The sequence below is a fragment of the Oncorhynchus mykiss genome, chromosome 8, assembly GCF_057628025.1.
Source record: "Oncorhynchus mykiss isolate SJ-2025 chromosome 8, ASM5762802v1, whole genome shotgun sequence".
Taxonomy (NCBI): Eukaryota; Metazoa; Chordata; class Actinopteri; order Salmoniformes; family Salmonidae; genus Oncorhynchus; species Oncorhynchus mykiss.
Genome location: NC_143029.1, coordinates 32,850,673 through 32,861,890, shown reverse-complemented (window position 1 = coordinate 32,861,890; position 11,218 = coordinate 32,850,673). Strand labels below are relative to the sequence as shown.

The 11,218-nt window shown below is 42.0% G+C and overlaps 1 protein-coding gene across 2 annotated transcripts; it reads left to right on the top strand.

The window, feature by feature from the left end:
• Positions 1-6,480: 6,480 nt before the first annotated feature.
• LOC149981501 (4-galactosyl-N-acetylglucosaminide 3-alpha-L-fucosyltransferase 9-like) lies at positions 6,481-10,948 on the top strand. 2 transcript variants are annotated; one of them, XR_016497751.1, is made up of 3 exons: positions 6,481-7,160; positions 7,702-9,725; positions 10,094-10,948. XR_016497751.1 is itself a non-coding variant. In XM_090243211.1 (2 exons), exon 2 carries the CDS (start codon positions 7,710-7,712, stop codon positions 8,805-8,807), a length of 1,098 nt encoding a protein of 365 aa, XP_090099337.1. In that variant the 5' UTR covers positions 6,488-7,160; positions 7,702-7,709; the 3' UTR covers positions 8,808-9,792. The 2 variants fall into 2 exon arrangements, 1 of the variants encoding a protein (XP_090099337.1); XM_090243211.1 differs by lacking the exon at positions 10,094-10,948 and having other exon boundaries at positions 6,488-7,160; positions 7,702-9,792.
• The last annotated feature ends 270 nt before the right edge of the window (positions 10,949-11,218 follow it).

Here is an 11,218-nt window from a genome sequence, read left to right as displayed (position 1 = left end):
CACTCCACCAATCAAGCTTTTATGGTAGAGTGGGCAGATGGAAGCTACTCCTCAGTAAAAGGCACATGACAGCCTGCTTTGAGTTTTTTAAAAGGCACCTAAAGGCACCTAAACAACTCTCACATCATGAGAAACAAGATTAATCTGATGAAACCAAGATTGAACTCACGTCTGGAGGAAACCTGGCACCATCCCTACGGTGAAGCATGGTGGTGGCATAATGCTGTGGGGATGTTTTTCAGCAGTAGGGACTGGGAGACTAATCATGAACGAGGGAAAGATGAACGGAGCAAAATACAGAGAGTTCCTTAATGAAAACCTGCTCCAGAGCGCTCAGAAAGGTTCACCTTCCAACATGGCAATGACCCTAAGGACACAGCCATGAAATGCAGGAGTTTCTTCTCTGAATGTCCTTGAGGCCCAGCCAGAGCCCGGATTTGAACCTGATCTAACATCTCTGGAGAGATGTGAAAACAGCTGTGCAGTGACGCTGCCCATCCAGCCTGACAGAGCTTGAGAGGATCTGCAAGGAATGGGGGAAACTCCCCAAATACAAGTGTGCCAAGCTTGTAGCGTCATACCCAAGAAGATTCAAGGCTGTAATCGCTGCCAAAGGTGCTTCAACAAAGTACTGAGTAAAGGGTCTGAATACTTATGTAAATGTGATATTTCAGTAATTTTATTTATACATATGCAAACATTTCTAAAAAACTGTTTTTGCTTTGTCATTATGGGTTATTGTGTGTAGATTAATGAGGGGGAAAAAAACAATTGAATCCATTTTCGAACAAGACTGTAACGTAACAAAATGTCTAAAAAGTCAAGGGGTCTGAATACTTTCCAAATGCACTGTATGTATATACAGTACTAGTCAAAAGTTTGAACACACCTACTCATTCAAGGGTTTTTCTATATTTTTACTATTTTCTACATTGTAGAATAATAGTAAAGACAAACTATGAAATAACATCATGTAGTAACCAAAAAAAGTGTTAAACAAACCAAAATATATTTTAGATTGTAATGCTTTTCAATTAACAGGTGTGCCTTGTTAATTTGTGGAATTTCTTTCCTTCTCAACGCGTTTGAGACAATCAGTTGTGTTGTGACAATGTAAGGGTGGTATACAGAAGTTAGCCCTACCTGGTAAAATACCATATTATGGCAAGAACAGCTCAAATATGTAAAGAGAAATGACAGTCCATCATTACTTTAAGACATGAAGGTCAGTCAATCCGGAACATTTAAAGAACTTTGAAAGTTTCTTCAAGTGCAGTCGCAAAAACCATCAAGTGCTTTGATGAAACTGGCTCTCATGAGGACCGCCACAGGAAAGGTTACTTCTGCTGCAGAGGATAAGTTCATTAGAGTTAACTGCACCTCAGATTGCAGCCCAAATAAATGCACATTGTTCAGGTAACAGACACATCTCAACATCAACTGTTCAGGGGAGACTTCGTGAATCAGGCCTTCATGGTCGAATTGCTGCAAAAACAAAACACTACTAAAGGACACCAATAATAAGAAGAGACTTGCTTGCGCCAAGAAACACGAGTAATGGTTCCAACTGCCGTGTCTTTGTGAGACGCAGAGGAGGTGAACGGATGATCTCCACGTGTAGTTCCAACCGTGAAGCATGGAGGAGGAAGTGTGGGGGTGCTTTGCTGGTGACGGTCTGTGATTTATTTAGAATTCAAGGCACTCTTAACCAGCATGGCTACCACAGCATTCTGCAGCGATACGCCATCCCATCTGGTTTGCGCTTAGTGGGACTATCATTTGTTTTTCAACAGGACAATGACCCAAAACACACCTTCGGGCTGTGTAAGGGCTATTTGACCGAGAACGAGAGTGATGGAGTGCTGCATCAGATGACCTTGTCTCCACGGTCACCCAACCTCAATCCAATTCAAATCAAATCAAATTTTATTTGTCACATACACATGGTTAGCAGATGTTAATGCGAGTGTAGCGAAATGCTTGTGCTTCTAGTTCCGACAATGCAGTAATAACCAACAAGTAATCTAACTAACAATTCCAAAACTACTGTCTTATACACAGTGTAAGGGGATAAAGAATATGTACATAAGGATATATGAATGAGTGATGGTACAGAGCAGCATAGGCAAGATACAGTAGATGGTATCGAGTACAGTATATACATATGAGATGAGTATGTAAACAAAGTGGCATAGTTAAAGTGGCTAGTGATACATGTATTACAAAAGGATACAGTCGATGATATAGAGTACAGTATATACGTATGCATATGAGATGAATAATGTAGGGTAAGTAACATTATATAAGGTACCATTGTTTAAAGTGGCTAGTGATATATATACACATCATTTCCAATCAATTCCCATTATTAAAGTGGCTGGAGTTGAGTCAGTGTCAGTGTGTTGGCAGCAGCCACTCAATGTTAGTGGTGGCTGTTTAACAGTCTGATGGCCTTGAGATAGAAGCTGTTTTTCAGTCTCTCGGTCCCAGCTTTGATGCACCTGTACTGACCTCGCCTTCTGGATGATAGCGGGGTGAACAGGCAGTGGCTCGGGTGGTTGATGTCCTTGATGATCTTTATGGCCTTCCTGTAAAATCGGGTGGTGTAGGTGTCCTGGAAGGCAGGTAGTTTGCCCCCGGTGATGCGTTGTGCAGACCTCACTACCCTCTGGAGAGCCTTACGGTTGAGGGCGGAGCAGTTGCCGTACCAGGCGGTGATACAGCCCGCCAGGATGCTCTCGATTGTGCATCTGTAGAAGTTTGTGAGTGCTTTTGGTGACAAGCCGAATTTCTTCAGCCTCCTGAGGTTGAAGAGGCGCTGCTGCGCCTTCTTCACAATGCTGTCTGTGTGAGTGGACCAATTCAGTTTGTCTGTGATGTGTATACCGAGGAACTTAAAACTTGCTACCCTCTCCACTACTGTTCCATCGATGTGGATAGGGGGGTGTTCCCTCTGCTGTTTCCTGAAGTCCACAATCATCTCCTTAGTTTTGTTGCCTGATTTTGCCCTGATTTAAAGCAGTGGTTCGCGCTTTCAGTTTCACGCGAATGCTGCCATCAATCCACGGTTTCTGGTTAGGGAATGTTTTAATCGTTGCTATGGGAACGACATCTTCAACGCACATTCTAATGAACTCGCACACCGAATCAGCGTCTTCGTCAATATTGTTATCTGACGCAATACGAAACATATCCCACGTGATGGAAGCAGTCTTGGAGTGTGGAGTCAGCTTGGTCGGACCAGCGTTGGACAGACCTCAGCGTGGGAGCCTCTTGTTTTAGTTTCTGTCTGTAGGCAGGGATCAACAAAATGGAGTCGTGGTCAGCTTTTCCGAAAGGGGGGCGGGGCAGGGCCTTATATGCGTTGCGGAAGTTAGAGTAACAATGATCCAAGGTCTTTCCACCCCTGGTTGCGCAATCGATATGCTGATAAAATTTAGGGAGTCTTGTTTTCAGATTAGCCTTGTTAAAATCCCCAGCTACAATGAATGCAGCCTCCGGATAAATGGTTTCCAGTTTGCAAAGAGTTAAATAAAGTTTGTTCAGAGCCATCGATGTGTCTGCTTGGGGGGGGATATATACGGCTGTGATTATAATCGAAGAGAATTCTCTTGGTAGATAATACGGTCTACATTTGATTGTGAGGAATTCTAAATCAGGTGAACAGAAGGATTTGAGTTCCTGTATGTTTCTTTCATCACACCATGTCACGTTAGCCATAAGGCATACGCCCCCGCCCCTCTTCTTACCAGAAAGATGTTTGTTTCTGTCGGCGCGATGCGTGGAGAAACCCGTTGGCTGCACCGCCTCGGATAGCGTCTATCCAGTGAGCCATGTTTCCATGAAGCAAAGAACGTTACAGTCTCTGATGTCCCTCTGGAATGCTACCCTTGCTCGGATTTCATCAACCTTGTTGTCAAGAGACTGGACATTGGCAAGAAGAATGCTAGGGAGTGGTGCACGATGTGCCCGTCTCCCGAGTCTGACCAGAAGACCGCCTCGTTTCCCTCTTTTTCGGAGTCGTTTTTTTGGGTCGCTGCATGGGATCCACTCCGTTGTCCTGTTTGTAAGGCAGAACACAGGATCCGCGTCGCGAAAAACATATTCTTGGTTGTACTGATGGTGAGTTGACGCTGATCTTATATTCAGTAGTTCTTCTCGACTGTATGTAATGAAACCTAAGATGACCTGGGGTACTAATGTAAGAAATAACACGTAAAAAAACAAAAAACTGCATAGTTTCCTAGGAACGCGAAACGAGGCGGCCATCTCTGTCGGCGCCGGAAGCATTGAGAATTGAGATGGTTTGGGATGAGTTGGACTGCAGAGTGAAGGACAAGCAGCCAACAAGTGCTCAGCATATGTGGGAACTCCTTCAAGACTGTTGGAAAAGCATTCCTCATGAAGCTGGTTGAGAGAATGCCAAGAAGCAGAGCACTTACACAAATGACTGATGATTGGCTGATAGAAACTGATGATAAAGTGATGGGGGCTGTCTTGTTAGACTTCAGTGCAAATTTTGACATTATCGATCATAGTCTGCTGCTGGAAAAACTTGCGTGGCTTAACACCCCCTGGTATAATGTGGATAAAGTATTACTTGTCTAACAGAACACAGAGGGTGTTCTTTAATGGAAGCCTCTCAGACATAATCCAGGTTGAATCAGGAATTACCCAGGGTAGCTGTCTAGGCCCCTTGCTTTTTTCAATCTTTGATAAAGTTGATGCTACTGACTTTGAGTAAAGTCAGTGTCTATGTATGCAGATGACTCAACACTATACACGTCAGCCACTACAGTGACTGAAATGACTGCAACACTTAACAAAGAGCTGCAGTTAGTTTCAGAGTGGGTGGCAAGGAATAAGTTAGCCCTAAATATTTCAAAATCTAAAAGCAGTGTATTTGGGACAAATCATTCACTAAAACCTAAACCTCAACTGAATCTTGTAATAAATAATGTGGAAATTGACCAAGTTGAGATGACTAAACTGCTTGGAGTAACCCTGGATTGTAAACTGTCATAGTCAAAACATATTGATACAACAGTACCTAAATTGGGGAGAAGTATGTCCGTAATAAAGTGCTGCTCTGCCTTCTTAACAACACTATCAACAAAGCTACTACTGTTCAGTCGTTTGGTCAGGTGCCACAAAAAAGGACTTAGGAAAATTGCAATTGACTCAGAACAAGGCAGCACGGCTGGCCCTCGGATGTACACAGAGAGCTAATTTGAATAATATACATGTCAATCTCTCCTGGCTCAAAGTGGAGGCGAGATTGACTTCATCACTACTTGTATTTATGAGAGGTTTTGACATGTTGAATGCACCGAGCTATCTGAACTACTGGCACACAGCTCGGACACCCATGCATACCCCTCAAGACATGCTACAAGAGGTCTCTTCACAGTCCCCAAGTCCAGAACAGACTATGGGAGGCGTACAGTACTACAGTACATAGAGCCATGACAACATGGACTCTATTCCACATCAAGTGAGTCATGCAAGTAGTAAAATTATATTTAAAAAAAACAGATAAAGAATACACCTTATGGAACAGCGGGACTGTGAAGCAACACAAACATAGGCACAGACACATGCATACACACGTGTCGTGAAATCTGTGAATGTATTGTAATGTTTTTACAATTTCTGCTGCCTTGGCAGCAGCTAATGGGTATTCACAATAAATACAAATAGCGACAAATTTAAGACATGGCAAAATGCGTAGGATTTGAAATGTTTATTTTTTTTCTCCGTCAACTGTACATTTGATACTTTTCCCATTGTGTTTGGCCAAAGAGTGTTGCCCTCTTTGTGTGGGTGGGTATATACTGTAGCTCCTGTTAGTTTGTTTCACAATAAATGTATACAAATGGATGAAAAAACTCCACACTACAACAGCACTTCTAGCTCATAAAGGTAGAATCTATATGTTGAGTTTTTTCCCCCTAAAGAGTTTTTCTGTGAGTTATTAGCATACATTTTTCAGGACAGTTGTAGTTTGTTTCATTGCCACGAGGTAGAGAAAAAGGTATGGATTGCGCCTTTAATACACCAAACATTCAATCACAATGAAAGACACAATGTATACACATGAGGTCACTCAAATCTAATACCGACACATAAAACAACCAGGAAAATTGACTAGAACTAAGACAGGCTAATGGAGTTTTCACATTATGAAATTCGGTTCCATGGTTCGGTTCGCTGTAGCATTTGTGAGAATTGTACAGAATAAATGTTGCTTTCACAAGAACCCGAAAATAACTGATTCCGGGTGCGATCAGCACGACGCACATTCTACATGACGTTAGCGAGCTAGCTTGTTTACAACGGGCGAAAAAGTTCCAAGCGACTGGTCTTGAATCCTGGACCCATTACTCATGCAGGTCCAGGATTAATTTCAGCCAGGGTTTGCTTGTGTATCACACATGCTTTATACCGTGGATCAGGGTACCAAACACTCCAGGATCCGGGTCGTAAGGGGATATGGGAATTCATCACTTTAGAAAGTGTCAAATGTCAACAGAGAATATGTGGACGTTCCATGGGAGTTCTCTAACTGGCACAATGGAACAAAGAGAAGGATGTGAATCATGACTGCCCATGGAACGCCACACACGCACCACAACATTGATAGTGACTAAACCACACCTAGACACTAAATATCATTTTTCTTGTTCTATTGGTTGAGGTGAACGGTAAGGTTGACATGTTTTGTTCTCATGAATGGTTGTAGTGAATATGTGTCCTTGAACTATTTGGTTCATTAAAGGTCTTTGTAGCCTAGTTGTTCTAACTTTATGATGTCCATGACATGTTTAGGCATGTTTTCGCTGGTAAGGGAAAAGATACAGGATTTTATTCCCCCTTTACTGTTTATTGGGACATGGCACAATCTGGCCTACCCCTCCCAACAGAGGCCCAACCTCTATTTCCCTTTCATGCTTTCTAATCCTGCCGTAAGGGTGTCCAGAAGAACTTGTTCTCTCCCTTCGTTTATAAGACGTCGTCACTGTTTCTTATCGCTTTATTGAACTGATGAGTACCAAAGACCCAGAGAAATGTTTCACAGGTGCACAGCTCACATAGGGAGTGTAAATGAATGACATCCCCGCAGGTCTGAATACAGCATGACAAGAACAACCTGTTCACCGGTAAGGCATTATCTTTTCCTTTGACAGCTACAGGCTTTCACTTATTGGTGCCTTATTGAGTGCAGCTTTGAATGGTCATGTAAAAGTCTATACGTCTATAATGAAGTGTTTTTAGACTAGAAAAAGTAAACGAAAATCAATATTAGTCAAGAATAAGACATTTCAACATTCACCCGATGACATTGTGACAAACGAGACTAGTGGATCAGTGCAGCAAAGGGGTATAAGATGAAAGGACATTTTTATTATTGACTTCAGCACAATCCTGAGGTAGCCAGGTACATGGGCACGTTTCCTCGTTGTCCCTTTTGAATCTAATCTGACTAAACCATTCTCATTGTTCATGTTCCCATTTGCATCAACTGTATTTGTGGTTACTCTCAAATTAAAAGAGAGTGTTTAATCTGCACCTGCTTCTTTTCTCATACTTTCTCTCTGTACACAAAAGCTATTTAACAACAGTTAAACAAAAATCTTCATTTGGTTTAATTTCTTTGAGTGTGAATGATAATGTAATAATGTGTTTTTCCTCTCTTCACAGGCGCCAAAATGCTGTCAAGTACTTTCCTTACAGGAGCTTTGCGTATCTTCCTGGTAGGGATCCTCTGTCTAGGAGGATTTGTGACACTGTTTTTTATGTATTACAAATCAGCTCTGGACTGTACTCCCCAGCCTCATTACTCAAAGCGACCTGAGAACAGGTCCTTGTCTAAGCAGCCAGAGCCAGAAAAGCCCATCATGCTGTTGTGGTTCTGGCCTGAAAACCGCAGGTTTGATTTTAGCGATTGTGCCACTTTCTTCAACATTGATGGCTGCCACCTGACAGATGACAGGTCTCTGTACAACAAGGCAGATGGTGTGCTCATCTTTCACAAATCCATCAAATACGATTTATCCAACTTGCCTCCATCACCTCGACCACCATTCCAGAAGTGGATTTGGTATCATGTGGAATCACCTACAAATACAATTAGGATACCTGGTCTAGATAACCTTTTCAATTTAACCTTGAGTTATAGGGAAGACGCAGACATCCCTGTGCGTTGGCGCTTGACCGTAAGGAAAGGCCAGGGTGAGGACTTTGTGCTGCCCAAGAAGGATAAATTAGTTTGCTGGATTGTGAGCAACAATGACCCTACCACTGGAACAGGGGTAAGGCACAAATATTACAGAGACCTTGTAAAACACATTAAGGTGGAACTCTTTGGCACAGCCTTTGCTAGATTCTTGAAATATGAGGACTACTACTCAACACTCTCCAGCTGTAAGTTCTACCTCTCCTTTGAGAACTCGGTCCACAAAGACTACATCACAGAGAAGCTAAACGGACCACTTGCAGCAGGAACAGTGCCAGTAGTATTGGGCCCACCGAGACAGAACTATGAAGACTTTGTCCCAGGAGATTCCTTCATCCATATTAATGACTTTCCCGATGCAAAAGCCCTGGCGGAATTCCTCCTCAAGTTGGACAAGGATGATGAGGCATATCTGCGCTACTTTCAGTGGCGTAGAAACTTTTCTGCTCAGCAACATCTGGTTCAACTGAGTCAAGAGTTCATTCAAGCTATTTGCTATGCCTGTGACCACATAGGCAAACATTGGGAGTACAGGGTTGTTCACGATGTTTACAAATGGTATTTTGGTTAATCAGTCACTTACATCCTCATCGGTGTATGTGCTGTTACCACTATATTACCCTCTTCTCTCCGTGTACAGTATCATGTGGAATTTAGTCACACCCAGCATCCCACATTAGCAACGTTTACACAGTGCCTTTACGACCTATTGCACTACTTGTAAGATAAGTGTACCTGGTTGTTTTACTGTACTAGTGTCATAGCTAGGTATTTAAGTATCCAGAACCATTCAGGCTCTTATCTTTATAACTACCGAACAACTAACCTCTGCACTATTTATTGTCTGAATTACTACCTGTATGTGTGTTTTATATCTTTACACTCACACATTTTGAGCTGAAATAATTAAAGGGTAGTTCCACCATTTTTAAAAATGATCTCCAGCACAATACCAGTGTCTACAAACGTGAAAACAGAGCATTTCTAACTGATGACATCATCAATTTTCAAACACCATGAGAGTAGTTATTGTAGGGTAGCTTCTGTCAAACTAACTTTCACACCTCGTTGATTGGGGAGGGGGGGCGGGACTTCTGCCTAGGATTTGAATATCACACCCATTGTTCTGAGTCGCCGGGGCATTACGACCTGATGTATGTAAGCATCACACCCATTGTTCTGAGTGGCAGGGAAATTACGACATGATGTATGTAAGCATCACACCCATTGTTCTGAGTGGCAGGGAAATTACGACATGATGTAGAGTATGTAAACATCACACCCCTTGTTCTGAATGGCTAGGACTTTAATATCACACCCAGGTTTGACTTCACGCCAGGATGTAAATATCACACCCATTGTTCAGAGTGGCCGTGGCATTACCGCATGTTGTATGTAAACATCACACCCCACTTTTTTGATTACAGTATATCGGATGTGAGGAGGGTCCTAGTGTCTGTGTGCAGACGTGTAAAAGTTGCTGATCAAGGTATTGTATTGGGGCCTAGTTGCTTCAAATAATTGTTTCATTAATAAACAGAGCTGTGAATTTAAAACATGCAGGGTTCATTTAATTCTAACCAGAAAATTGTTTGGTGATTAAAACAATACCAAACATGAATGTTATATTTTAAATTCGGGAATTTTTACCTCGGTTTGCGTGCGTGCGTATGTGTCTGTGAGGAGGGAGTTAATGTATGGGGGTCTAGGCATGCGAGGTCAGGGTGGCGTCTGGGCATGATGCCTATACCATTTTCCTTAACCAGAGAGAATGCTTGAACTTGTAAGAGGTGTGTCAAAGATCAATGATGTACAAATAAAGCACGATTATTAAGACATCAACTGCTTACATTACAGCAGACAACATCTTGAGCATTGACTCTTGGGCAGCATCCAGTCAGCCAACTCTATTCCATCACTGAGCAGAAAACACCTGTAGACAGCTGTAAGTACATTTTCCCTTGGTTGTTAATTTATTTGATATTAGTTACGTTTTTAGATGCATCTTAATATACACCAACTGGTTTGTTCATTTTTTTAAACACCCATCATTGTTTTTTTTATCAAATGTCTGGGAGAACACTCATTGGATCTTTTCAATACAGCTCCTAGAGACCTTACACAAATCTTAGAGTACAGACACCTTGTTAAATGTGTTTCACTGCTTCATCAAGGGCTGTCATTTCAACATGATTTTATTGTCTTTATCGAGATAGCTGAGAACCACGGACATGTGCAGCCAACAACTTCAGAGCCTTTGTTATTTGTCTGCTGGTGGTTGACAGGGTCCTCATTGTATTCAAACTGGTTAGGTTTTAGGCCTCCTATAGCATTCACACCTGGCCCTGTGGGGAATCAACAAGCAGCTGGCTGGACTTCACAGGACCCTGGAAGTTCATTTTTGAATTACTTTGGTGCAATTTTTACAAGTATGTGGAACATTTTCACAACTCTAAGCACAAAAATGCAATCAGATCATCGAAATAGCTCATGCGTCAAAGCACATTTTCATTTGACTGAGTACAACAAACAAATTCACAAAGTCACTTGTTCACTGCACCAAATGACACTTTCAATTTGGATACATACTCAATCTAAGTATCTGCTTTTCAAAATACAATATTCACTTTATTTTTATATGATTTTCATAATTTGTTAACAATACAATGAACTGATAACTACTGAACCATAATTACATAGTGCATAGTTAACGTACAGTGCCTTTGGAAAGTATTCAGACCCTTTTCTATGAGACTCAAAATTGAGCTCAGGTGCATCCTGTTTCCATTGATCATCCTTGAGATGTTTCGACAACTTGATTGGAGTCCACCTGTGGTAAATTCAAGTGATTGGACATAATTTGGAAAGGCATACTCCTGTCTATATAAGGTCCTACAGTTGGCAGTGCATGTCAGAGTAGAAACCAAGCCATGAGGTCAAAGGAATTGTCCATAGAGCTCCGAGACAGGATTGTGTCGAGGC